At 39.7% G+C, this 27967-nt stretch overlaps 2 protein-coding genes across 35 annotated transcripts in view; one reads left to right on the top strand and one right to left on the bottom strand.

The window, feature by feature from the left end:
* DCAF17 (DDB1 and CUL4 associated factor 17) overlaps window positions 1–19299 on the bottom strand; it is a 50888-nt gene extending 31589 nt beyond the window's left edge. Inside the window, exons 1-7 of one of the 7 annotated variants that reach the window (XM_063790565.1) lie at window positions 19218–19299; window positions 18271–18374; window positions 11270–11352; window positions 9857–9947; window positions 4668–4804; window positions 3520–3598; window positions 269–358 (exon numbers count right to left, since the gene is read on the bottom strand). In XM_063790565.1, coding sequence (XP_063646635.1) covers window positions 269–358; window positions 3520–3598; window positions 4668–4804; window positions 9857–9947; window positions 11270–11280 — 408 coding nt within the window. In that variant the 5' untranslated portion in view covers window positions 11281–11352; window positions 18271–18374; window positions 19218–19299. Of the gene's footprint in view, window positions 1–268; window positions 359–3519; window positions 3599–4667; window positions 4805–9856; window positions 9948–11269; window positions 11353–18270; window positions 18375–18476; window positions 18688–18780 lie in introns of those variants that run through there. The other 6 variants (XM_063790564.1, XM_054679112.1, XM_009443735.4 and 3 more) reach the window with 6 other exon arrangements.
* The window catches only part of METTL8 (methyltransferase 8, tRNA N3-cytidine), a 117750-nt gene continuing 108465 nt past the window's right edge, over window positions 18683–27967 (top strand). For 5 of the 28 annotated variants that reach the window (XR_010149787.1, XR_010149789.1, XR_010149784.1 and 2 more), the window contains exon 1: window positions 18683–18810. Coding sequence is in view for 6 of the 28 variants with exons in the window: in XM_024354950.3 (XP_024210718.1) it covers window positions 18803–18810 (8 nt within the window). In the remaining 22 variants the exon portion in view is untranslated. Of the gene's footprint in view, window positions 18811–19346; window positions 19596–27967 lie in introns of those variants that run through there. The other 23 variants (XR_010149785.1, XR_010149786.1, XM_054679114.2 and 20 more) reach the window with 13 other exon arrangements.

Raw genomic sequence — 27967 nt, 5'->3', positions numbered from 1 at the left:
TTACTCATTTTGTAATTTCATAACATAGTAGTTTGTTAATGACCACAGGTATCCAATATGATCCACTTGAGAGGCATAAAAACATGCAGAAAGATGAAGGGATATTAGGCAAATGTTCTCATGTATTTTGTTACAAAATAAACCAAGTTAGTGAACTTTTTATAGTGAGGGGAGCATTTCCAATCAAATATCTCATAAATAATTAAATAATGACATTACAACTTATTGTCAATAAAATATTGCAATCAAATAAGAAAGGAGTTCTTACCTTTTTGTTGATCTCTAGAATCCCTACAAGTGAAAAAGGTAGAACTCGGAACACTGCAAGGTACAGCAAAACATGTTGTTGAATGCCTGCCTAGAAGGAAAGACTACAATTACACACAGCTCTCAAAAGTACTTCAGAAACACACTGTTTTCATTAGTTGAAAAAATCCATCTGTTTTAGCATGTAGTTATACAAACATTTTCATATTATGAAAACATCCATCTATTTAGATTGCAAAGTTACTTAAACGGAAGGGCAACATATTCAAAACATGTCCACTAAAGCTTCAGCCCTTCAGACACACACGCGCATATATACAGACAAAAATCCATAAAAGTAAACATTTCTTAGCAATAAAATACCATGCATTTATATTTTGAATTGGAGTTTGAACAATAAAGAGCCTAATAAAAAGATATGTAGTTATCATGCTCATATCATTTGAAAGTTGCTGGATCAGGTAGCTCACGCCTATAATCCTAGCCCTTTGGGAGGCTAAGGCAGGAGGATCGCTTGAGGCTAGGAGTCTGAGACCAGCCTGGCCACTCACTGTAGAAATAGTGAGACCTCGTTTATACAAAAAATAAAAAAATTAGCTGGACATGGTGGTGCATGCCTGTAGTCCCAGCTACTCAGGAGGCTGACGTGAGAGGAGCACTTCAGCCCAGGAGTTTGAAGCTGCAGTGAACTCTGATCAAGCCATTGCACTCTAGCCTGGGCATCAGACATGCTGTCTCTAAATAAATAAATATATAATGAAAGTAGTGTTGTGCTGACTCCTTTACAGGAAATTAGAAATAATAACATCAATGAAAGCTTGAGTGACTTTTCTGCTTGAAAAGGATAGCCTCCTTACTTTGAAGAACAAGGTCCAATTTCTTGCCACTATGAAATGTAAAACAATCTGTTGTACTTCTCCAATACAGTTTTGAAGGGAATTTCTTAAATTTGTGTTAGGCAAAGCTGTCTGCCCCATCACAGCCAGTCTCTGCTTCAATAGAACTTTTAAGGCTGGAACCACCAATCAAAACTGCTATAACTAAAATTTAGAAAACAAATAAACAGCAAATAAAAAAGATTGTAATGCTTAAAGCCCAAAAGATTCTCCCTTTGAAAGGGATAAATTTTTATTGAACTAATATCTTCAAGGTAAATCAGACTCCTTCTGTGTTCCTTAAACCCAAAGGATTTGGGTTTATACCCAAACTAAGAGCTACTACTTGTTGGCTGGAGACTGTAGGAAAACAGTCCAGAATATAGAAATACTGACAAGATTTTATTAACATTATCAGGTGATGGTAAATGTAAAACATTAACATATGATAACGTATAGAATTAAACTTAAAAAAATTCTTGGCTGGGAGTGGTGGTTCACGCCTGTAAATCCCAGCACTTTGGGAGGTCAAGAGATCGAGACCATGCTGGCCAACATGGTGAAACCCCGTCTCTAGTAAAAATACAAAAATTAGCTGGGCGTGGTGGTGCACGCCTGTAGTCCCAGCTACTCAGGAGACTGAATCAGGAGAACTGCTTGAACCTGGGAGGCGGAGGATGCCGTGAGCTGAGATCTCACCACTACACTCTAGCCTGGCAACAAAGCAAGACTCCGTCTCAAAACAAAACAAAACAAAAATTCTTGCTCTTTAGCAATTTAAATTATTAAAAAGGTACATCAGACAAGACACTTTAGAATTCTCAAAGTAGCAAAATGTTTTGCTTTTTTATACTATCCCACTTTTCTGAATTTTCCTTTACCAAAGTAAAAGCAAGGTAGTAAGAGTATAAAGAGAGAAGTATTACTAAGAGAGAGACAGCATCTCTCTTTCTTAGATGTCATACTAAATAAATCAGGAAAAGGGTAAGGAGATTCCAATAAAAGGCATGCAGTTAAGTTATTAATGTGACTGGGCAGGATTAGTACAGGGTAGGAAAACATTCAGATAACCATGATAAAAAGTAAGTAGAAGCAGCCAACAAATAGTTTGCTTGGCTTCAGGGGCATACAGAAAAAGTAGACAAGAGAGATGAGGGAGGAATGAAAAGCAGAGTTCACAGACCCAGCGTGTATGGGAATACACTGTAGGGTTGACAAGGAAATGCTTGATGTAGTTATCTAAACAAGGTAAAATTAGAGGAACTACTTAACTTTTTTTTTTTTTTTAATGCTAGAGTTCTATATAAACTTCACCTGCCAGTCCATATTACAGAAATTTCAAGAAGGGGCAGCTTGCTACAGTGCATAAGAGCAGGGACTCTAGAGCTAAACTGCCTGAGTTTGAGCCTAGGTTACCAACACTATGATGTTGGATAAGTTACTTAGCCTCTCTGGGGCTCAGAATCCTCACCTGTAAAATGGGATGATGAAAGTATCTACTGAAAGGAGTGTGCTGAAGATTAAATTAGTAAATACAGGTAAAGAACTCAGATCAGTGCCTGCCTGTTTTGCCATCAAGGACACTAGTTAGAAAAAGCTGAAGTAGTTCAAATTAAAAATGAGAAAGAACTACAACAGACTCTGCCAAGGGGAGACACAAAATAAGTATTTGCTTTTTCTAGGTGTCCAGGTGTATAAAGAAACAGAAAACCTCTAAAAGCAGTCTATATCTATTTTTTAAGTGCTCAATAAATGCTTTCCATAGTATTTCCCCATAAGTCACCAATAGAAACAAAAAGTTTCTTGATATAAATTTCCAGACTTTATAAAATCTAGTAAATCCTGGGTAATTCTTTGAGAAAGAGAAAAATCTCTTTAAATAGCACGCTTCAGAAAAAAAAAATCTACCTATCAACTTTTCTTTTTAAAAATATTTTTATTATTATTTTATTTCAATAGGTTTTTGAGGAACAGGTGGTGTTGGGTCACATGAGTAAGTTCTTTAGTGGTGATTTCTCAGATTTTGGTGCACATATCACCTGAGTGGTATACACTATACCCAATGTGTAGTGTTTCATCCCTCACCCACCTCCCACCCTTTCACCCGAGTCTCCAGAGTAAATTGTATCATTCTTATGCCTTTGCATCCTCAAAGCTTAGCTCTCACTTATGAGTGAGAAAATACAATGTCTGGTTTTCCATTTCTTAGTTACTTCACTTAGAATAATGGTCTCCGATTCCATCCAGGTTGCCGTGAATCCTATCTTTTACAGCATGCTTCAGAAATAAAAGATCATTAGATTTTTTCATAACAAATCTGCAGACAAATTCCTATGAAAAAGAGTCTTCATTTTATTGAATGTTTAAATATGTATACCTGCCGGGCCACTGCTGAGCCTCTGTTCTGAGCTGACTTAACTGCAATGACTTCTTGAGGAGTGTCCCAGCTCAAGTATCTTTTAAAAGAATGAAGGGAAGTTTATTTATTTGGGTCACTTTCCTTATACTTAAAACCAAAATATTATATTTTATAAGTAAACTATTTTTTAGTTATTTAAATTATAAAAGCAAAGTGATCTATTCTAAAAAATAAATAGCTAAAAAAATTTCCTCTATATCCCTATATGGACATATCCCTATTTAAATACATACATAATTTTAATCTTTCTAGAGCATTGGTGAATAAAAATTGTTTTTGATCTAAGAGTATTCAAAACTTAGAAAACAAAATAACCATTTCTACTTTAAAATGGAAGTATAAAAAGCACTAAAAATGTTACTTTCACACATTCCATGAACATATTCACTCCAAACATTTACATCTAATTTATAAAACTAATAGTTAAAATAACAGTTCTTGGATTGTACACAGCAGACAATTTAACTGAAACAGACTAGCCTTCAGGAAAATCTACCATAAAGAGCATCTTACATAGAAAATACTATTTGTAGAATACAGGGAATTTTTTTTTTTAAAGTTTATTTAAACTACTACAGGTTAGTTACTTATTAGGGATACAAAGATAAATGACAGCTGGGCACGATGGCTCACGCCTGTAATCCCAGAACTTTAGGAGGCTGAGGTGGGCAGATCACTTGAGGTCAGGAGTTTGAGACCAGCCTGGCCAACATAGGGAAACCTCAGCTCTACCAAAAATAAAAAAGTAGCTGGGCATGGGGTGTACACCCAAAATCCCAGCTACTCGGAAGGCTGAGGCAGGAGAATCGCCTGAACCTGGTAGGTGGAGGTTGCAGTAAGCAGAGATCACGCCACTGCACTCCAGCCTGGGAGACAGAGCAAGACCTTGTCTTAAAAAAGAAAAAAAAAAAAAAGACAAATGATAGAGGGTCTCTATACTCAGACCTCTAAATGTAGTCATGAGGGGAGAAAAAGAAAATAGGTTTATTAATTGAGATCTGGTAATGGATTAGAAAACTGACAGGGAAAAAAGGCTTGAAATTTCCTGGGCCACAGGTTTCAAATTTTTAAAATAAAATCTTGAATAATAAATTCACAGTAAATACCTGAATTTGCAATAAGCTGCAAGATATATTTTCTCAAGGATTTTTCCCGTAGTTGCTGATATACGAAGTAGCCAATTATGAGCAGTCAGTGCTATGAGTGAGGACTTATAATCTGATGAATTGGGAAGTATATCTCCCTAAAAAAAAAAATGAGATATAAAAATGAAACTGCTTGGCCATAAACAATTTGCAGTAATCAATGTTCAAAGAAAATAGCTAAATATTCAAATAGCCAAATAAATAAACCACAAAAGAAAGATTAAATGCCCAACTAGAGAATTAAGACAAGGAAAGATAAGATTGTGGGTAATTATTTCATCATCACTTATTGAGTTTATTCACATAAAGCACTTAAACATGGCCTGAAATAATTTATTATTATGAATTAGTTATTATTTTATTAAGTATTCACAAATGTTAATCGTAACAGTAGAAGACAATGATGCTACTTCTGTGATAACAATAACAACAATAACAGCTCTTAAAATCATGTATATAGCATAGCGATTAAGAGTCCTCTGCTATTAGCATGGTGGTGAGTGCCTGGAGTCCCAACTACTTAGGAGGCTGAGGCAAGAGGATCGCTTGAGGCTGGGAGGTCAAGGCTGCAGTGAGTGATGACTATGCCACTGCACTCCAGCCTGGGTGACAGAGTGAGATCCTGTCTCAAAAAAAAAGGGTTCTCTGCTAGAATAGACATTCATATTGCCCCCTTTTTCCTTTACCACAGGACTTGTTTCCTTTAGATGGAAGTCAAAACTGGCAAAATGCAAATTACTTCATTATTCACTGTGGTTCTGACCTAAGCTCAAATGAAAAGCTAGAAACCAATGAAGACAGCTAAAGTACAGAAAATGGACCTGGTTTGAAAGATGACCTATGTCACCAATGAATTATCCTAGAAAAGGGAGAGGATAGCTGCATGGGCACTCCTGTCACTGAGGAGCCACCACAAGGTGGAAGTCTAAGGCAGGAAGAAAAAGAGAAGCAAAGTTTTCTTCTTTAATTTGTAGACTAAAAGGGCATCGTGGTCCCCACCTGTAATCCCAGCACTTTGAGAGAGTGAGGCAGAAGGATTACTTGAGCCCAGGAGTTCGATATCAGCCTGGGCAACATAGCAAGACTCTGTTTCTAGATAAAAAAGAAAAAAAGAAGTGGCTAGGTGCAGTGGCTCACACCTGTAATCCCAGCACTTTGGGAGGCTGAGGTGGCTGGATCACGAGGTCAGGAGATTGAGACCAGCCTGGCCAACATGGCGAAACCCCATCTCTACTAAAAAAAATACAAAAATTAGCTGGGCGTGGCGGTGCATGCTTATAATCCCAGCTACTTGGGAGGCTGAGGCAGGAGAATCACTTGAACCCGGGCGGTGGAGGTTGTGGTGAGCTGAGATCGCGCCACTGCACTCCAGCCTGGCGACAGAAGACTCCATCTCAAAAAAGAAAGAAAGAAAGAAAGAAAAGAGAGGCTGAAATTAATCTAGTATCTGCTTAGGCCAAAAAGTGAATAGAAAAGAATGAAGACATAGTTATTTTATATATGCTCCCTAAAAATTTGTCTTGCCTTTCAAATGTTAAGGAAAAAAATAATTTTTGTTTGTATGCTAGTGTTTTTTTTTGTATAACTACATATAATTGAATAACACATTATACACCATTAAATACTAAAACAATACAAAAAACCCACAATTATAAATTTCAGCAAGAAATAACATAATGACATATACCCAAAACAAACCCAGGAAAACAGTGTTCCTTAATGTGGTCAGAAATCTCTATGAAGCTGAAATTAACTGTCCGAGAAAAAACTGAAAGTAGAGTTCTTGATAGTAAAGACAATACATTTCAGTCTTGACCCTTCATATTGGTCATACCATTGTCCCTTGATCTCAAATAGTTTTTTGAAATTAGGCTTTTTTGTTATATTTTTCATACTCAAAGATCTGAAACATCTTATTAAAATTTCATAATATTTTCTATTTAACATTTTCTCAATATGTCTAAAAGGGTGAGATTAAAGGATTGATAAAAAATGTTACATTCACAATGCAATTTAAAAAATCTTATGTTCTCATTTGTTTTAAATTCTCAACTTAGCAGTCTCCACACTGTTATCCTGCTCTTTTCCCCTGGAAACCTAAAAAGAACCCTGAGATATTAAGATTGTAAATAAATCTCTTATTTAGAGAATTTCCTGAATGTTTATCACTTAGATTCATTATTTTTCTTAGTTGACTCTCCTAGATTTTTTTTTTTCTTTTGAGACAGAGTCTTGCTCTGTCACCCAGGCTGGAGTGCAGTGGCATGATCTCTGCTCACTGCAACCTCTGCCTCCCAGGTTCAAGCGATTCTCTGCCTCAGCCTCCCGAGTATCTGGGATTACAGGTGCGTGCCACCACACCTGGCTAATTTTTGTATTTTTAGTAGAGACGGGGTTTCACTATGTTGGTCAGGCTGGTGTTGAACACCCGATCTCGTGATCTGCCCGCCTCGGCCTCCCAAAGTGCTGGGATTACAGGCGTGAGCCACCACACCTGGCCACTCTCCTAGATATTTCTTACAAGAAGGTTGGAATGAATCATTTTGCTAAAATTAATTCCTTTGTTAGGTAAAGGAATAAAGCTCTCCATATTTAAAAGAAGAGAAAACAAACAATGTTCCTTTGGTAAGTATAATCAAGTTTCTTAAAATACTGGCTATAAGATTTTTATTTTTTAAGTTTATTAACCCTTGAAGTCTTACACTGGATTCAGGGCAATGATATAAATGCATTTATTCTACAATGTCTTATCTAAATGTTGTTTCATGAAGATTTAAAAGTTTTTGGCTGAGCGTGGTGACTCACACTTATAATCCCAGCACTTCAGGAGGCCAAGGCGGGCAGATCACTTGAGCCCAGGAGTTCAAGACTAGCCTAGGCAACATGACAAAACCCCACCTCTACAAAAAATACAAAAATTAGCTGGGTTTGTTGGTGCACATTTGTAGTCCCAGCTACTCAGGAGGCCAAGGTGGAAGGATCACTTGAGCCCAGGAGGTAGAGGCTACAGTGAGCTGTGATTGTGCCACTGGACTCCAGCTTAGGCAACAGAGTGAGACCCTGTCTTAAAAAAATATATTTAAAAAATTTAAATTTAAAAAAATATACTATTTATATCTTGCCTATCAAAATAATTTGAAGCAGCAAATATAATACGTTTGAAATATTTTCTTAAACAAAAAGCTGTAATTCACACAGAGTCTTGGAAAAGATGGACACTAACTTAAAGGTAGTTTCATATCAGTGTGTTAATAACAATTCAATATGCTTCTGGTTTTTCTTAAGAGAAAATCTTGCTGCAGTTGAAATGAGAATAAAATGTTTAAAAATAAGTGAGAATACGGACCGGGCATGGTGGCTTATGCCTGTAATCCCAGCACTTTGGGAGTCCAAGGAGGGTGGATCACTTGAGGTCAGGAGTTCGAGACCAGCCTGGCCAACATGGCGAAACCCCGTCTCTACTAAAAATACAAAAATTAGTGGGGCATGGTGCTGGGTGCCTGTAGTCCCAGCTACTTGGGAGGCTGAGGCAGGAGAATTGCTTGAGCCTGGGAGGCAGAGGTTGCAGTGAGCGGAGATCATGCCACTGCACTGCAGCCTGGGCAACAAAGGGAGACCATCTCAAAAAAAAAAAAAATAGTGAGAGTAGGAATTAGGTTACTAAATTTTTGGTGTTTTATACTAGTGTATTAAAAACTTTCTCAATTAAGAAATCTGTCGTCTTCCCCCATACTCCCCAGTGAAAATGGATCAAAAAGCTTTAAATTGCTAAAGGCACAACAGTTACTTTTAGCTTTCAATAAGGAGTTGAAGAAGAAAACATAGGTTTAAAAGCTTTCTAATTTTTAAATAGGAGCCTTCAATGAACAGACAATAAGTATTCAGAGAAAAAGAAAGCAGCAGCTCCAGAAAACTAAAACTTTATGTAAAATTGATAGCCTGAAAAAAAAATTAACAATAAATTTAGCATATAGCCTCTTATCCTTTAAAAATTATTTTTGGTCACATATTATGAGTTCCGTTTTTCCTAAAGGACAACCAACCAGATTCAAAGACCTGATTAATCTGTTGTAGTATTTCCTAAGTGCATTTCTTAGAATAAACACTGATCCTATAGAAAACAAATACAGGTCGATTATCCCTTCTCCTACTGAAACATTTGGGACTAGAAGTGTTTCAGATTTGAATTTCTTTGGATTTGGGGATATTTGCATATGCATAATGAGGTATCTTGGGGATGGGACCCAAGTCTAAACACAAAATTCATTTATGTTTCATATCTATCTTATACATGTAGCCTGAAGATAATTTTACATAATATTTTAAATTTTGTGCCTGTCACATGAGGTCAGGTGTAAAATTTTCCACTTGTGGCGTCATGTCGGCATTCAAAAAGTTTTGAATTTTGGAGCATGTTGGATCTCAGATTTTCAGATTAGGGATGCTCAACCTGTACTCAGAAATATTCCTTAAACAAGGAAGTTCTATGATCAAAAGAATTTGGGGAAATGGCTTGATAATCATCATACCTATTAGTATTATTGTATTATTATTATTATTATTAAAGGCTCTGAGAAGTAATTCTATCAATAGACATGTTTACAGTCTCAAACTCGGAATGTCACAAACTTAGTTTTTCACAGCCCAATTCCCCCTAACTCCTCTGACACCCGTTAACATTCCATGAAAACAGTGTTCTGAAAAATATACACCCAGGCAAAGCTAGCCTTATGAAATGAGCTTATCCTATTATTTTATTTTTATTATTTTCCTAACACGTAAAATAACTGTTGCTCTAAATACTTTGTTACTGTTTCAGTATATTGAGTGGAATGATCTCTTAAACACTAAGATAATTATACATTAGCTTATGCTGCTTATATAACTTTTAATCGATTTATAACTTTTTAGTTTTCAGTATCTAAAAAAAAATCTATCTAATTTTAAAAACACATTCATATTAGTAGTATTTTTAATACAGAAATTATTTCATGAGGAAAATAAAAGATACACGCTCATCTTGATTGCTTTAAAGATGCAAGAGTCACTATGATATTTAAGTTGTATTATTTTATGCAATATGTTAATAATAACTGGTTCTTCTAGGCTAAAAATGCTTTAGAAACAAATGCTCTAAAAAGAAATCTTACCACTGGGCATTCCCATAATAAAGCATCCTCTATTTTTTCTGATTTGGAACATTTTGGCATTTCATAAAGTTTTCTTGGCTCAGATGCAACACTGGGAAAAAAGAAAAATAAATGATTATTATTCTTGATAACCAAGACAGTATTTGTTCAGGTTTGAGAGACTATTTTTATTCAGAGATATGAAATACCAAGGCACAATTTATTTGCTTTCCTCTTCTTAACTAAATGTTAATATTTTTTTCTGATCCCATAATTCATAGAAAAAAAATTTAAAAATATAACAAGATTAAAATAGTTTACAATACTATAAAACTGCCAAAAATAACCCTTATTAACATTTTGGTTCATTTCCTTCTGGTTTATATACATATACGTACCTGGACGTTGTTTTCCAAAAATGGTTCATATTAAATTCTTTCTTTACTTCTGAACATTTACTAAGAATATCTCTGTTGAATTCCATCAAGATCAAAAACTATTGTTCTGATATTTAAAATGAAAATTACTGGATAAAATGGGTCCCATTATTTTAGAATGAAAACTAGTGGATTTAAAAAAAACAAAAAACAAAAAACCCTTTATGGTTTTTGTTTTACTCCCCAATTACTTTTCAGAAAGGTTGAGTAAATTTATACTTCTGCCAATATTGAATGCTATATCTTTGATGTGAAAAATAGTCTCTTTTAATTTGTACTTCTCTGATTAGTTGAGATGTGATCATAAATGTTTAATTTTATTTTGTTCCTTTTTTTTGAGACAGTTTCTCGCACTCCAGGCTGGAGTGCAATGGCATGATCTTAGCTCACTTCAACCTCCACCTCCCAGGCTCATGTAATTGTCCTGCCTCAGCCTCCCAAGTAACTGGGACTACAAGCTCATGCTACTACGCTTAGCTAATTGTTACATTTTTTGTAGAGGCAGAGTTTTGCCATGTTGCCCAGGATGGTCTTGAACTCCTGGACTCAAGTAATCCACCTGCCTCAGCCTCCCAAAGTGTTGGGATTACAGGTGTGAGCCACTTTGCCTGGCGCTTTTCTTTTTTTTTTTGAGATGGAGTCTCACTGTCTCCCAGGCTGGAGAGCAATGGCACTATCTCGGTTCACTGCAACCTCCGCTTCCCAGGTTCAAGTGATTCTCCTGCCTCAGCCTCCTGAGTAGCTGGGATTACAGGTGCATGCTACCATGCCCAGCTAATTTTTGTATTTTGTATTTTTAGTAGAGACAGGGTTTCACCATGTTGGTCAGGCTGGTCTTGAACTCCTGACCTCGTGATCTGCCTGCCTCAGCCTCCCAAAGTGCTGGGATTACAGGCGTGAGCCACCGCGCCCAGCCCCTTTTCATTTTTTTAAATGAACTTTGAAATTAAATTACTGTTGAAAGAGAAACAATTTTCAGGTGATAATTTTATTGTACCTCTTTGACATTCTCTCACTGATTCAAAAGTTTAAACCAAACAGTTTCACAAGAATGAAGGCAACTTCATATGCGATTATAACCTGTGGATAAAACACCATTGGACATTAAATAACTCAATAATATTTAATCATTAGAACACTAATCAACACCACTTACTCTAATTTAATTTTTTTTTTAAGTTAAAGCAGGAAGTTATAAACTTGACATTAAATGATCCTGAAGAATTGTTGCTCATTTTCCTAGGTGTGATAATGACGTGATAAGAACATGTCCAGATTTCCACTTCCAGCATGAGGGCATGAAGAGCTCTGTGGACAAACTCTTTGGCAAAACTGGTGAAAATCATAAAAGGACAACTATTTAAAGTCTCTGCAAATGGTCCCGGGGACATACAGCATATGAAGAAACATTTATTCAAGAAAACCTACTACTGCTCAGTAAGAATAGTGAGTCAGTGGTGTCTGAACCAGGGCATAGTCCCTTCCTTCCCAATCCCAGCTCAGCAAGATGGAAACTCCACTCCAGACTGGTGCAGCCAAGAGTACAAGGCTCCCTGTTTTCCAAGCTTCCACTCAGAGAGCTATCTTCCTAGGAGGGGTGGGATGACAGCATTTCTCATCCAGTCCCCAGCTGCCTATTGCTGGGGCTGAGTCTTGGGTCAGTATAGTCAAGAGGTGGGGGTCCCTTCTTCCGCCCAGCCCCTATTCATGGGATGGAGGATCTACCTTGGATGTAGCACAGCTGAGGACACTGAGGCCCTAACTGGCCTTATCCTCCTTAGAAAACAGTGGTTCTACACTGAGAGAGAGACAAGGTGGGAAGATCTGAGGTCAGTGTTTCCTCAACTCCAAGTGCTCAGCTTCTAGAATAGGGGAGTCACTCAGAGAGAAGCATGGCATTGACTCCCACAACCAGGTAAAGAGCCTTAGTTCAAAAACTGTGCAGGAGGGGAGAAGCAGGCCATAAAACAGATAGCTCCGTGGCTCTTTCCAGAAAAACTAATTTTATTTGCAACAGAGTGTGGAGAAGTTAAGGCCTAGGAGCACTAACAAAACCTGTGGAGTTTGTGATGAAAGGCAAATGGGAGGAGACTGGTAGACTCAGCGGAGATACAGGCTAAATTGTAGGCTGGCTAATTTGCCAGAAATAACCAGAAAAAGATAGCAGGACAGAGCCCTCTTGGGGTTAGAACAAATCTCAAAAGCTGACTATTCTCTCTAAATTCTGGTTTCTGGTCCAAGACGAAAACAGCCTGGAAGTGCCACCCCTGTCTGTCCTCACAACACGAAAAATGCTGAACAATCTGAAAATCCATAATTATTCTTAGATCCATCAGAGAATTCAGGTCACAGGGCAAACTGCTGCCTCCAAAACTGGAGAGAAAGGTGGATACTGACAATTACAGCTTTCCAGGAACATAAGCCCAGGAACAAGCCACTGGAGCCAACAATGGGGGAGACAAAAATAAGCACACTAGAGGAAATTTTAACCTCTAATACCTACAGCTACAACAAACAATAATCATAGCCAAACTCCTACTCAGATAAACATAAAATCTCACTCTAAAGGCCTATTTAATTCTTTTTATCCAATATATCTTAAATTTGTAAAATTTTTTGAGACAGGGTCTCGCTCTGTTGCTCAGGCTGGAGTGCAGTGGCATGCGGACGGCTCGAGCAGCCTTGACCTCCTGGGCTCAAGCAATCCTCCCACCTCATCCTCCCTGGTAGCTGGGACTACAGGTGTGTGCCACCATGCCCAGCTAATGTTGATATTTTTTGTAGAGATGGGGTTTTGCCATGTTGCTTAGGCTGGTCTCAAACTCCTAGGCTCAAGCAACCCCAGACGTTGGCCTCCAAAAGTGCTGGGATGACAGGAGTAAGCCACTGTGCCTGGCCTATCCAATATATCATACGTAGCCCTCAACCAAAAAAATGACAAGGCATGCTAACAGGCAAAATACAAAAGTTTGAAAAAACAAAACAAACATCAGAACTGGATTCAGATATGGCAGAGATTTTAGAGTTAGCAGACCAGTAATTAAAATAACTATGATTAAGCCAGGTGCGATGGTATGTGACTATAGTTCCAGCTATAATCAGGAGGCTAAGGGAGGAGGATCACTGGAGTGCAGGAGTTTGGGGCTACAGTGCACTATTATCATACCTGTGAAAAGCCACTGCACTCTAGCCTGGGCAACAAAGCAACACCTCATTTCTTGTTTTTTATTGTTTGTTTGGGGTTTTTTGGGGTTTTCTTTTTTGAGTCTCGCTCTGTTACCCAGGCTGGAGTGCAGTGGCATGCAATCACAACTCACTGCAACCTCCACCTCCCAGATTCAAGCAATTCTTCTGCCTTGGCCTCTGGAGTAGCTGGGATTATGGGTGTGTGCCACCATGCCCAGCTAATTTTTGTTTTTTTAGTAGAGATGGGGTTTCACCATGTTGGCCAGGCTGGTCTCGAACTCCTAGCCTCAAGTGATCTGCCCACCTAGGCCTCCCAAAGTGTGAGATTACAGGTGTAAGCCTCCGCACCCAGTCACAAGACCTCATTTCTAAACTAATTAATTAAATAGCTGATTAACAGGATCAGAGCTGGGAAAAGTGGACACCATGCAAGAAAAGATGGGTAAATTAAACACAGATAAAAATTCTAAAAAAAAAAAAAAAAAAAAAAGGAAAAAAAAGAAATACTAAGAATCAAAAAACACCATAAGAGAAATGAAGAACGCCTTTAACAGTCATCAGTAGACTGGATGCAGCCAAGGACAGAATCAGTGAGTTTGAAGATAGGTCAACAGAAATTTCCCAAGCTGGGGGAATAAAAGAGGAAAAAGAAAGAAAAAGTAGAACAGAATATTCAAGTATTACAGGAAAATTGGAGAACGTATAACATCCACATAATGGGAATACCAGAAGGAAGAAAAAGAGAAAAATAAATATTTGAAGTAATAATGGCTGAGAATTTTCCAAAACTGACAGATACCAAGCCCCAAATCTGGGAAGCATATTCAAACTGCAGAAAATCAAAAGTGAAGAGAAAATCTTGAAAGAAGCCAGATGAAAAAAAAGCACCTTAACTATATAGGGGAACAATAAGAATTAATTTGGATTTCTCTTCAGAGAGCATAAGAGCAAGTAGAGAGAGACATAAATACCTAAAGTGTTCTGGTGGCTCGTGTCTGTAATCCTCAGCAGAGGCTGAGGTGGGAGGACTACTTCAGGTCAGGAGTATGAGATCAGCCTGGGCAACACAGCACAACTGAGACCCCTATCTCTAAAAAAATTGTTTTAAAAATAGCCACATGCCTATAGTCCTAGCTACTTGGGAGGCTGAGATGGTCGGATTGCTTCAGTCCAGGAGTTTGGGGTTACAGTGAGCTATGATTGTGCCACTGCACTCCAGCCTGGGAGACACAGCCAGACCCTGACTTTGGGGGGAAAAAAAAGGCACAGATAGATTAAAAGTAAAGGAATGGCAAAAGATACAATGTGTAAACACTAAACAAAAGAAAGCTGGAGTAGCTATACTAATTTCAGACAAAGTGGAATTTGGCAAGGAAAATTACCAGGGATTAAGTGGGCATAAGATAATGAAAAAGGTGTCAATTCTCCAAGAAGGTATAACAATATTTAATATATATGCATCTAACAACAGAGTATCAAAACGCAATGTGGCAAACACGGATAGAAATGCAAGGAGAAATAGATAAATCCACTCACTATTATAGAGATTTCAATACCCATCAGTAATTAACACATCCAGCTGGCAGAAAGTTAGTAATTATGCACATACTTAAACTGAAAGGTACAATCAGTCAACTGGATCAAACAGAATATCTCATCCAACGACAGCAGAACACACATTCTTCTCAAGCTTACACGAAACGTTCACCAAGGTAGACCACATTCTGAGCCATAAAAGACACCTTAACAAATTTAAAAGACTAGAACTAATATAAAGTATGCTCTTGGGTCATAGTGGTATTAAACCACAAATCAATAAAACAATGATAACTGGAAAATCCCAATATATTTGCAGAGTGAACAACACACATCTAAATAACACATGGGTCAAAGAAGTCTCAGGAGAAATTTAAAAATATTCTGAACTAAATGAAAATGCATATACAACGTATCAACATTTGTGGGATGCAACAAAAACAATGCTTAGAGGAAAAGGTATAGCAGTAAGTGCATATGCAGAAAAGGAGAAAGACTTCAAATCGTAATCTAAGTTTCTACCTTAGGAAACTAGTAAAAGAAGAGCAAATTAAATCCAAAGTAAGCAAAGAAATAACAAAAATTAGCTCAGAAAGTAGTAAAATTGAAAACCAAAAATCAATAGAGAAAATCAACAAAACCAAAAGCTGTTTTTTTGAAAAGGTCAACAAAATTGATTACTAATATGAGAAATTAAAGAGTGGCTATCACTACCGATCTCATGGATGTTAAAACAATAATAAAGAAATATCATGAATAAGTCTAGGCTCACAAGTTTGGATAATTTAGATGAATTCCTTGAAAGACACCATCTATCAAAATTTACCCAAGGAGAATTAGATAACTTGAATAAGTCTGTATCTATTAAAGAAATGTAATCAATAATGAACAACCTACCAAAACAGAAAGTGCCAAGCCCAGATGCTTTCAATGGTTAATTCCACCAAGCATTTAAAGAAGAAATAACACAGCAGCAGTGATCAAGACAATGTGGTATTGACATAAGGACAGACATACAGATCAGTGGAACAGACTTGAACGTCCGGAAATAAATCCAAAAGTGTCTATGGTCAATTGATTTTTGACAAGGGTGGCAAGGCCTTGCAATGAAGAAAGAAAAGTCTTTCTAATAAATGGTGCTAGGACAAATGTATAGCTGCATGTTAAAAAAAATGGAGTTGTATACCTACCTTATATCCTATACTAAAATTAACTCAAAGTGGATCAACCACCTAAATATGAGCTAAAACTATAAACCCTTTAGAAAAAAACCTAGGAGCAAATCTTAATGACCGCAAATTTTGCAATGGATTCTTAGATATGACACCAAAAGCATGAGTAATGAAAAAAATTTAGATAAATTGGACTTCATCAAAATTAACCTCTCTGTGGCTGGACGCGGTGGCTCATGCCTGTAATCCCAGCACTTTGGGAGGCCGAGGCGGCCGGATTACCTGAGGCTGGGAGTTCGAGACCAGCCTGACCAACATGGAGAAACCCCGTCTCTACCAAAAATACAAAATTAGCCAGGCGTGGTAGCGCATGCCTGTAGTCCCAGCTACTCGGGAGGCTGAGGCAGGAGAATCACCTGAACCCAGGAGGTGGAGATTGCAGTGAGCTGAGATCACACCATTGCACTCCAGCCTGGGCAACAAGAGCAAAACTCTGTCTCAAAAAAAAAAAAAAAAAAAAAATTAAACTCTGTTTCAAACAATAACATCAGGAAAGTAAAAAGACAATCTACACAATGGGAGAAAGTATTTGAAATCATATATCTGATAAGGGACTTGTATCTAAAATATATAAGGATTTTTGTAAAAAAAAAAAAAAATTTACAAGTGGGCAAAATATCTAACCAAACATTTCTCCAAAGAATAACATACAAATGGCTAATATGCACAAGAAAAGATGCCTGGCGTCACTAGTCATCAGGAAAATGGAATCAAAACCACAGTGAGATGCTGTGAGTCACACATCAAGTGTTGACAAGAATGTGGAAAAATCAGAACCCTCATATACTGCTTATGGGAACATAAAATGGTACTACCACTTTAGAAAACTGTATGGCAGTTCTTCTAACTATTAAACGCAGTTATAGTATAATCTTATGACCTACCAATTCCATTCCTAGGTATAATCTAGGAGAAGTGAAAATAAATGCCCACATAAAAATTTACATGGAAATGTTTATAGCAGCATTATTTATAATAGCTAAAAGGTAGAAACACCAATGTCTAACAACTGATAAATGGATAAGTAAAATGTGGCAATTGATACAATGCAATATTATTCAACTTTATAAAGGAATTCTGATGCATGTAACAACATGGATGAACCTTGAAAACACGCAAAGTGAAAAAGCCAGTCACAAAAGACCATATAATATATGATTCCATTTATATGAAAAGTACAGAATAGGTGAATCTACAGACAGAAAACAGACTAGCGGTTGCTTAGCGCTGAGGGTAATGGTGGTACTGAGGTGACTGCTTAAAGGTACATGGTTCTGTTTTGAGGTGATGAAAATGCTCTAAAATTAACTGTGGTAGTGATTACATGTATCTGTGAATGTATTAAATATTACTGAACTGTACACTTTAAATGGGTAAATATATGGTATGTGAATTATATCCTAATAAAGCCTATAAAAAAAGCCCATTTTTTTAAAAATGCAAACTGATGTATGTTTAGAATATGCTTTAAAAGAGGTCATGCAAAAGGAAAAGTGGGTTAGGTAAAGCAAATGTGGCAAATCTTGATAGTTTTTGAATCCGGGTAATGAGTATATGGGGATGCATTGTGGCTTTCCTTCCCCCCTCATGTTGGACAGTTGTGGATAAGGTTGACTGTTAAACATTTTGGATCTCTAAATACTAGGCTTTTGCTTGAAAAAATTTCTCTAAAAAAAAAAAAAAGGCAAGTACTTCCAAAACACAATCCATCAATTCTCCAAAGCAGCATCTAATTATTTGATTGGCAACTGGATTTCTTGACTGTGGTGTAAGTAGATTAAACACTAAACAGTACTCTGAACAATCTGTGGTTTTGCCTGCACTGTAGTTTTGCTTTAAGTTGGTATTTACAAAAATGACACCTGCAACTTTAGATTTAACAAGATTCTAAAATTACATGCATTTTTTACTGCCTAGTCTTATTTTGGACCCATTTTTTTCATTCTATTTCACTAGGCACTAATGTAGGCATGTGGTTCTACACAAATTATAGTTAAGATCAACAGTGAGGTGAATTACAGCAAAATTATCAATAAAAAGTTACCTGCTGACACAGCGCCGATAATTGTCAAAATATATTCTTCCTCTCTCATAGGCTATAGGTGACCTGGAATGAGTTGTCCAAACATTCTTAAATTTAGTACTTTCCTAAAAGACATAAAGAATTTCCGTTCAGGAAAGAACTCTTAGGCTTCCACTGTAGACCACTTTTAAGTTAGATTTTAAATTTTCAAAGCAACATAATTTCACCTATATTATTTAAAAACTTTTTGCATCCTTCCTCCACTCTGCCCTCATGTTTTGGCTTAATGAGGTGACCAACTTTTAGAATAATTGTTTCCAGGTAAGACATAAGAAGCGTAAAACTAAAAGCAGCTGGTGGCCCTATTACCACCTATTGACTAATCTCCCAGATTCCGGGCTTGTATCCTCCTCCCCATCACATGTGACCCTATAAAGGGAGGCCCCAGCGCGTTAAAACCACATCCCCGCAGGAGGCTCGGCCGCCGGGCGCCCGCGGCCCTCCGTCCCGCCCCGGCCGGCTGGCGGTCACCTGGCACACCAGCGCCCGCAGGATGCCCAGGTTGGTCCTCTGCACCACGCCTGCGTCGCGCGAGAAGCAGCCCAGCGCCCGGCGACTCAGCCGGCTGCACACGTTGGGCTTCCGGGTCGGGCCCATGGAGGCGCGGGCCGGGCCCTGGGGAGGCTGGGCCGCCGAGTGGCGCGCCCCACACTCCCGTGCTGGGCAGCCGCCGCTGCCTTCGAATTTCGAGGCCCAGACTTTCCCGGCGGGGCCCAGGGAAAGCTGACACGGGGAGGCGGGCAGGGAGCACCCGACGGCGGGGCGAGGGAAAGCAGAGCCGCTTGCACCGCCACAGCACGGAGAGAAGGGAAGAAGCACTCCCTTTTTGATCTGCCCCTCCCAGGCTCTCTGGCCGCTGACAGTGCGACGCTCCGGTACCGCGCGGCCGGCCGGAGCCGCTCTCTCACCGGGAAATGTAGTTCCCAGTGCCTCGTGAGTTCTCCCAGGAACTACAATTCCCGTCAGGCGGCGGGGAGCGAGGGCTTGCCCGGCCCCGCCTCTGCCTGCCGCGGCCCCGCCTCCTCCGGCCCGCGGAGGCTGCGCTGTCTTGCGGGCGCGCTTCTCTGTGCTGCGAGTGGCTAGCTGGGCAGAGCCCTGGGGGCGCGGTGCTGCCGCCTCCAGGTCTCCGCCCCGTGTGTGCGCCCTGCGCTGAGGGATCCCTCCCTCACTGCCCCTGTACTCACAAGCTTCTCGGCCCCGACCTTCGCCCTGGGAGGTTCTGGCCAGGTGCCGGGAGGGGCGCTGTGTCGAGGGCGATCCCCCCAAAGTAGCGTCCCGTGCTAAAGGTACGCCCCGCGGCTTTCCCTTCAGCCGCACGTTGGCTGAGGGGGACGGTAAACTGTACTTTTGTATTAGGAAGATGCTGGCTTCCCATTCACTCTTAGTTTCACCCTCCAAACTGGGATTGAGTTACTCTTTCCCGGAGGCTCGTCCTTGGGTGGCCTGCGGGGACACTGACTGGTTTTGCGATAATTGCTTCATTTCATTTCCTCTCGCCTCCATTCTTTTTTCTTTATAGGGAATAAAATATGAAATGCTTACATTCTTATTGGACGGCCTAAGATATTCCTCGTCGATGTCTTTAAGTAAAAGATATACTTTGTTAACTAGCCCTGCCTGTATGTTCAAAGTTCCCAGCACACTAAACTTTCAGCAAGCTTGCACCACATGTGTCCCACCGCCTTGCTCTAAGTCCCTTAAGGGTGGGGCCGCTGTATCTCCCACGTGGACTTGGGCATGCTACCTCTTGTTCATAGGTGCTCAAAGAAAGCCAGCTATCGCACCTGACTGGCAGAGCAAAAAGTACAGTACAGCAGGTCCTCGAATCGCATTTTTTCGTTCAGTGTCATTTTGTATAACTTGATGAGAAAAAATAATAATTTCCTACCGGGGCTACTGTTTGTGTGGACCTTGCCCCTTCTCCCCACGTCTGCATGGGTTTTCACCAGGTACCGCAGGGTACTGCCTCCCACATCTCAGTGCAGGCTGGATGAATTGGCCTTGTCTGTGTTTCCTGTCTGAGTGTGAGTGTGAGTGCTCCCTGCGATGGAATGTCGTCGTGTCCAAGGGTTGGTTCCCACCTTGCACCCTGAGCTGAGGGGATAGGCTTCAGCCACCCTCGACCCTGAACTGGAATAATTAGATAAATAACTATCTTACTTGTTTTTATTAATCTTCCTTAAATGTATGTATAGCTCCCATTTATTTCAATGTTTAATATTAGAAGTGTTTTGGTTTGTATTTAGGAGTTTGGTGATGTTTTTGTGACCAGAAATATGTTATAGGAACTTAACTTTTGTTTATATCAATTGGCCTATGGTAAAAATGGTTTTGTTATATGTCATTTTGCTTACAGTCGGTTTCCAAAAATCTGTTGATGACATTAAGTGAGTACTTACAGTACTGGGTGAGTGTGTTGGGTCACAGTTTAAGGGTTTAGTAAAAATTGGCCATATCTCTTTTTAACCCTGCTGAATTTCCTTCAGGGCTCGAGCTTTTGCTGATTTTTCATGACTTATTTACAGCATACGGTAGAGTGCTTTGTATATTTTTAGAGAGTGCTACAATAGTTAATTTGGTAATTCATGAATGCAGCTGTCACTGAGAAAACTGGAACCCAGAAAAGATAACTGGGTTTTCTTTGGCTTAAATGAAATTCAAATCATTTCTGAATTGAATTCATCAACTCTCTCATTTCTCTTTCCTCTTTGCCCCCACTTGTTTGTCTTCTTTCCTGTGGCCTTTATTTCACCACCAAGTCGTCACCAAGGGAGAGTCATCCTGGATGCTTTGCTGTTCCTCACCCACAACCAAGTCCTTTAGACTCTCTTATCCATCTCATCTTCATTTCACCTAAGTAATTTAGGGCCTCACCATTTTTTTATCACATTATTAAGTAGTCTCTTAATTTCTGCCTTACTTGTGACACAGGATTTTTTTTTTTTGATGTTGCTTTGCCACTGGAGACCTCCGCAGCTGGAGACCTACCCAGGCCTTGCTCGGGCTGGGCTTGCCACAGGAGGTGCCCTGCACAACTGGCCCACTGGGCCACTCCTGGATTGCACGCAGGTGTGGATCCTGTGGCCACCTGACTGTGGGCTCAGCCCCTGGCAGGAGAGGGTGTCTGAGCTGGTGAGTGCAGAGTTGTGTGGTATCCAGCTGGTTGCTCCAAGTGCCGGCACAGGAGCTGGCTCCGTGCACCGCTTGTGGCTGGACCAGGCATGTCACAAGTGACTCCCACAGTGGACTCTGGAGTCCAGACTAGGGGAAGGTGGTGGTAACCAAATGGGTCAGGCAACCCAGAAGCCCCAGAGGTGGGTGTTACAGCATGCTAACAGCTCTTTTAGATCTGCCGTCTGCAGCCTGACGAACAGGGGCATGTTAACAGCCCTATCAGTCCTGTTACCCCACTCCCGCCCATGGCCCTGGGGCTGGCCTGGCCCCCCGCCCTGCTTCTTGTTGCATAGGGTGGCTACCAGGCGCTGCTGGTGGGGCAGAGAGCTACCGTGTTACTCTCTTCTTCCTACCCATGTTTGGTGGCATCCTGAGCTCTTGTCCTGTGTCCAAGAATGAGATTACACTAACAATCGGAGGGTGAGGAGGACAGAGAAGAGTTTTATTGAGCAACAAAACAGCTCTTGATGCAGGATTTTTGCTCTTAGCTCAGCTAGGTCTGAGTTTTTGTCTCACAATCAGTAAGAATTAGATGTGTGGACCCCAGAGAGTGAGTGGAGTAGAATTTATTTAGTGAAAGGAAAGCTCCCAGTAAAGAAAGGGGTCCTGAAAGCAGGTTGCTGGTTGCCCCCTTTACAGTTGAATACCTGGGCTTAAGGTGCAAATTTCTGGAGGCTCCACCCCATCCTTCCAGTGTGCTCGTGGGCCCTTAGTCTGAGCTACTCCATATTGGTTATTTCCCTTACTGCACATGTGTTAGGGAATGGAATTTTCTATTGTGGGCATGTTTAGGCAAGCCCCCTGTGCAAATTCCCTTATGTGCACAAAGCATCTGGTGTAAGCACTTTTGGGGCAGGTTGTAGGTTCTTCAGGGATGCTTCCCTTACTGTCTGCCTAAAGCAAGCTGGCTAACTCCTTTCATTCTCAGCCAAGAGGGGACGCAAGGGTGGTCCCCCACCCAAAGTATGGTGGCCTGTCTTCTGGCATGGCTGGGTCTGGGGCTTTTATGGGCTCAGAATGGGGAAGTGCATGCTGATTGGTTTGTGAGTATGCAAAAGAGGCTAAAACAAAGGCACCACTCAAAGGTGGGCACAACAGTGTGAAAAAACAAAGTAGAGAAGGGTGGGTATATGTAAAATAGGTGAAGGGTGGGGATCAATCAGAGGAAAGTGCGCCAAATGGGAAGAGAGGTTCTCGATCTGGTCCATAGATTTATCCAGGACATGTAGCTAGGCTTTAAGCTGTCTTCAGCTTGAAGGTCAGGTTTCACTGGGGACCCACCCCCATCTGCCTAGGATTTGTCTGCCTCCTGCTGCTATCACTTGGGTACTTTTAATTCCAGCCCTCCTCCATACTGCTGCCAGAGTGATTTTCCTAAAGCACAAGCTGTCACTTGCCTGTTGCATTCTTTCAGCAGCTCCGAACACCCATAGCAGAATTTCTTATTTATTTATTTATTTTTATTATACTGTAAGTTCTGGGGTACATGTGTAGAATGTGCAGTTTTGTTATATAGGTATACATGTGCCATCGTGATTTGCTGCACCCATCAACCCGTCACCTACATTAAGTATTTCTCCTAATGCTATCCCTCCCCTAGCCCCTAGACAGGCTCCCTTTTTTTTTTGTTTTTTGTTTTTGAGATGGAGTCTTGCTCTGTTGCCCAGGCTGGAGTGCGGTGGGGCTATCTCGGCTCACTGCAGCCTCCACCTCCCAGGTTCAAGTGATTCTCCTGCCTCAGCCTCCCCAGTTGCTGGCATTACAGGCGCGCACCACCACCCCTGGCTAATTTTAATATTTTTAGTAGAGACGGGGTTTCACCATGTTGGCCAGGCTGGTTGTGAACTCCTGACCTCAGATGATCCGCCCACTTTGGCCTCCCAAAGTGCTGAGATTATAGGCATGAGCTACCGCTCCCGGCCCATAGCAGAATTTCTTTTTTTTTTTTCTTTTTGAGATGGAGTTTTTTTGCTCTTGTTGCCCAGGCTAGAGTGCAATGGTGTGATCTCGGCTCACTGCAACCTCTGCTTCCCGGGTTCAAGTGATTCTCCTGTCTTAGCCTCCCGAGTAGCTGGGATTACAGGCGCATGCCACCACACCCACCTAATTTTTGTATTTTTAGTAGAGATGGGGTTTCATCATATTGGTCAGGCTGGTCTCAAACTCCTGACCTCAGGTGATCTGCCTGCGTCTGCCTCCCAAAATTCTGGGACTACAGGCGTGAGCCACCACGCCTGGCTGAGCAGTATTTCTTATACCCAAATAAGATACCCAGGATCCTCCATTGTTAACTTAAAACCTTTTTAGTATGCCACATATATGCAAAGATAAAATTAGGTATAAACTCCTCATCTTGTCTCTTTCTTGTTTTTTGTCTTTTTAATTTTTTTTGTGTGTGTGTTGTATCTTTTATACACCGATAACACCCGAACATTTACAAGTTAAATGAAACAAAGCTATAAAACCAATAAATTCAAATGATTGTGAGCAATGAGACTTTAGTTGGACCTAAAAAGCTCTAATCATGAATGTCCTCTGTGGCGTACCTTCCTTACAGAAAGGTCTGTCCATATTGCCCTTGTGTTGAGAGATTACTTGATGCCTTCACCTCTTTTCTTTATATAAATCACCACAAAACCTTCATTTGTTCAGTATGTCATGGCTTCATTTGTCCTTTACTTGACAAACAACATCATTTACATACAGTAGTCCCCATTTCATTCTCATTAACATGTATCAATGACAAACAGCACCACTTGTTTAGCAATACACTCCTAAACACACGTGTGAATTCAAATCTTGTGACAGCACTCAATTAAAAAGTGCTCATTCAGATGATCCAGAGTGTCCTTTTGTTAATATTCTTTTTTTTTGAAAGATTTTTATCAAATTGAAAATGAAAGGTTTCTCCTACAGAAATCTCATAGCCTTGAAGATATGTGTACAAAATCCCTAGGGGTTCACGTAAGGTACCTTATAGTACAAAATCTGAATCTCTTTGGGTAGAATACCAGGCACTTCATTATCTCCCACGTTTTCATTATCTTGCCCACATTTTCAGCCTCATCTCTTTGGCCATCCCTCATGTTTGCTTTTGTGGTTCTGACATGTTTGCTGACTTTCTCAAGCCAATGTGCCTTTATATTTGAGATTTTCTTTATCTGAAGCTTCCTTTCCTCTCCTCTTATCAGTTGATCTCAAGACTCATCCCAGGTATCACAGCTCCACTGAGACCCTTCCCCTAACTCCTCCAGCTTGGTTAGTAGCCTTTTCTGTGCTTCCATGTTACTGTGTATACTGTTGTGGCACTATACTAGAATTGTCATTTGTCTGTCTTCTCAACTAACCTGGGCAGAAACTGAGTAGTAATATAATTCTCCCTGCTTTACACTACCTAAAATGTGGTTAATGCATATGTATGTTGAATAAATGAATGGGCTATAAAAAACAATATGTTTATATAGAATCTATTATCAACAGCTAAGTACTTTTTTTTTTTTTTAACTTTATTTTATTTGCTTGAGAAGAAATCTCAAAGGCTGGTGCTGAACTCCTGGGCTCAAGTGATCATCCCGCCTCAGCCTCCTGAGTAGCTGGCATGTATAGTGGGATTACAGGCATATACCACAATACTTGGCAATAGCAGCTACTTTTAGCTTAGATGCAGATTTAGTCTCCACTTATTCCTTAAATCAGTAGGAAGTCACAATATTAATAACTTTCAAAAAAACTTAAATCCTTAAGACTTCTACCTATGAAGTAGATATTTTCCATTTGTTGAAGGTAAAATGGCATAAATAGATACAGTTTTATGATTGGAAAATGATTTCTCTTAGTTTTGGGCATAGAACAAATATTAGTTCTTCTTTTTTTCTATTCTTTGTCTGTGTTATGTTTACAGAATACTTAACCATCCTAGCCATGATATTTTAAAGACAAGAAAGAAGAAATATTAATTTAAAAGTTAATAAAATGCTTTTTGTTCATATACTTTGTTTAAAGAAACATAGTATAACTGAATAAATGTATAAAATACTCAGGTTATTAAACTTTAACATTTATTCAGAGACAAATTTTAACTAAGCTATAGGAAGCCATTTGTTCAACATGTTTTTGTTTTTCATCCATAATGTGCAGGGGAAAATTTTGGCATAGGGTATAGCAGTAAACAGGATAGACAGGGTCCCTACAGGTGGGAGGAGATAGACAATAAATAAATAGATGAAAAAATAAGATTTCCAGGTAGCAATAAGTGCTGTGAAGAAAATAAAACAGGGTGATGTGCTGGAGGGTGGTTGAACACCCTGCTTTAGCCAGAGTGGTCAGGGAAGGCCTTTCTAAAGAGAACACATGTAAGCTGAGCCCTGAATGATGAGGAGGAGCTGATCTGCAACAGTCCAGAGTAGTAGTCCAGGCAAAGGGATGCTTGAGTTCAGGATTCCTAAGGCTTATAATAAGAAGTCGAAAACTCTCAGAAGGCCAGTGTGGCTCTTTAGTGTGCAGGAGGGAGGTAAACTTGGAGCAGTCGGATGGGAGCAAGACGTTAAGCTTTGTAGGCAATGGTAAAGAATTTTGGATTTTATTCTGATAGGAGGCTTTGAAGAGGGGAGTGATATGATCTATTTTGTGTTATAAAAAGGTCATTATGGCTATAGAGTGGAAAATACATTGTGGAAGGCAAGAATAATTGTAAGGAGACAGGTGGCTATTGCATTCGTCCAGGTAAGAGATTATAGTGTTTTGGACTAGAGTGGTAACAGGAGAGATGGAAAGAAGTGAACAAGATTCAAGATATATTTTGGAAGTAGAGTTGATAGGACTTCTGATATAGTGGATATTAAGGATGAGGAAAAGAAAAGAATCAAGTGAAATCCTAATAAAACAGAACCACGATAAATATTCCCAAACTCCTCAAAACAAATTGGAAACATGATGTGATGCCAAAGAAACAATGCCTGGATTTTATTAAAGGTGCACATCAGCATTATACATTAGTGCTAAGGAATGTTAGGATTTGTTATGTGGCTAGGGCATGTGGGAAAAGTGAATAAAATCAGATCTCAGAAGTACGTAGGGGTCAGACCATGTGGAACTGTGGAAATGTGATGGAAAACCCTTACAGTGATATGACATTCTTCTTAAACAGATACTTGGCTGCAGCATCAAGAACAAGAGTGAAATATAAGAGACCACTTAGCAGGTGATTGTAGTAGTCCAGGTGCAAGTCACTTTTAGAAATTTATTTTGAAGTTATTGAACCTTTTGACCACAAGTTTGGTTCTTATGTTTTCTTTCCTCTCTATATTTTAATGATGTGTGTCTGAACACACAGTATATTAATGCATATACGAAGTTTTCAGCAAGATTTAGGTTTAAAGGATTGATAGTAAAGCTCGCAGACTCACCCTCTTATTTTAGACAATATTTATTCAAAAGAATATCAATCCTTTTATGCTATATTACAGATATCATAGCATAATATACAAATAACAATTATAAAATGAACACCCATATACTTATCATCAACTTAAAAATAAACAGAATATTACCTAAAACTTTGACATCTCTTATGTGCCCTGCTGGTTCCCAGATCCCTCTTTCCTCTTTAGATAAATAAAAAATTGTTTTAAATGTTTTTGAACATCATTCATATTATATATGTGTACTCTTCTATAGCTTGTCTATATTTTTCTCAACATTACATTTTACGACATACCTGTAATTCATTCATGTTTATACTGTGTAGTATTTCCTTGTATAAATTTATTACAATTAATTTATCCCCTTTCTACTAGCCAGGCTTTTTGTTTCTTTCATGTTTTTTGTTTTGTTTTTGTGTTTTTTGAAATGGAGTCTTACTCTATTGCCCAGGCTGGAGTGCAGTGGCGCAATCTCAGCTCACTGCAACCTCCGCCTCCTGGGTTCAAGCGATTCTCCTGCCTCAGCCTCCTGCGTAGCTGGGATTACAGGTGCCCACCACCATGCCCGGCTAATTTTTGTATTTTTAGTAGAGATGAGATTTCACTATGTTGGCTAGGCTGGTCTCGAACACCTGACTTCATGATCTGCCTGCCTCAGCCTCCCAAAGTGCTGGGATTACAGGCGTGAGCCACCACACCTGGCCTCTTTCAGGTTTTTTATTTCTAGGAAAGTGCTGTTATAGACATTCTTATCCCTGTCTCCTGGCACACGTTAAAGAATGCGTTAGTTTTCTTTTGCTGTATAACAAATTACCACAGTTTTAGTAGCTTAAATTAACACCCATTCATTACCTCAAATTCCTGTAGAAGTCCTAAAACAGCATAACCTAATTCTCTGCTCAGGATCTCACCAGGCTGAAATTATGGTGTCAGCCTGGGCTGTGGTCTCATCTGCGACTCACAGTCCTGTTCTACCCTCACTGGATATTGACACAATTCCATTCCTAGCAGCTATAGGACTGAAGCCCTCAGCTCTGAGACGTTGCCCACTATTCCCTGCCTCA

Source organism: Pan troglodytes, chromosome 13 (genome assembly GCF_028858775.2).
Source record: "Pan troglodytes isolate AG18354 chromosome 13, NHGRI_mPanTro3-v2.0_pri, whole genome shotgun sequence".
Classification (NCBI taxonomy): domain Eukaryota; kingdom Metazoa; phylum Chordata; class Mammalia; order Primates; family Hominidae; genus Pan; species Pan troglodytes.
Note: the sequence above shows the minus strand (reverse complement) of the source record. Positions and strands in the feature narration are given on the sequence as shown.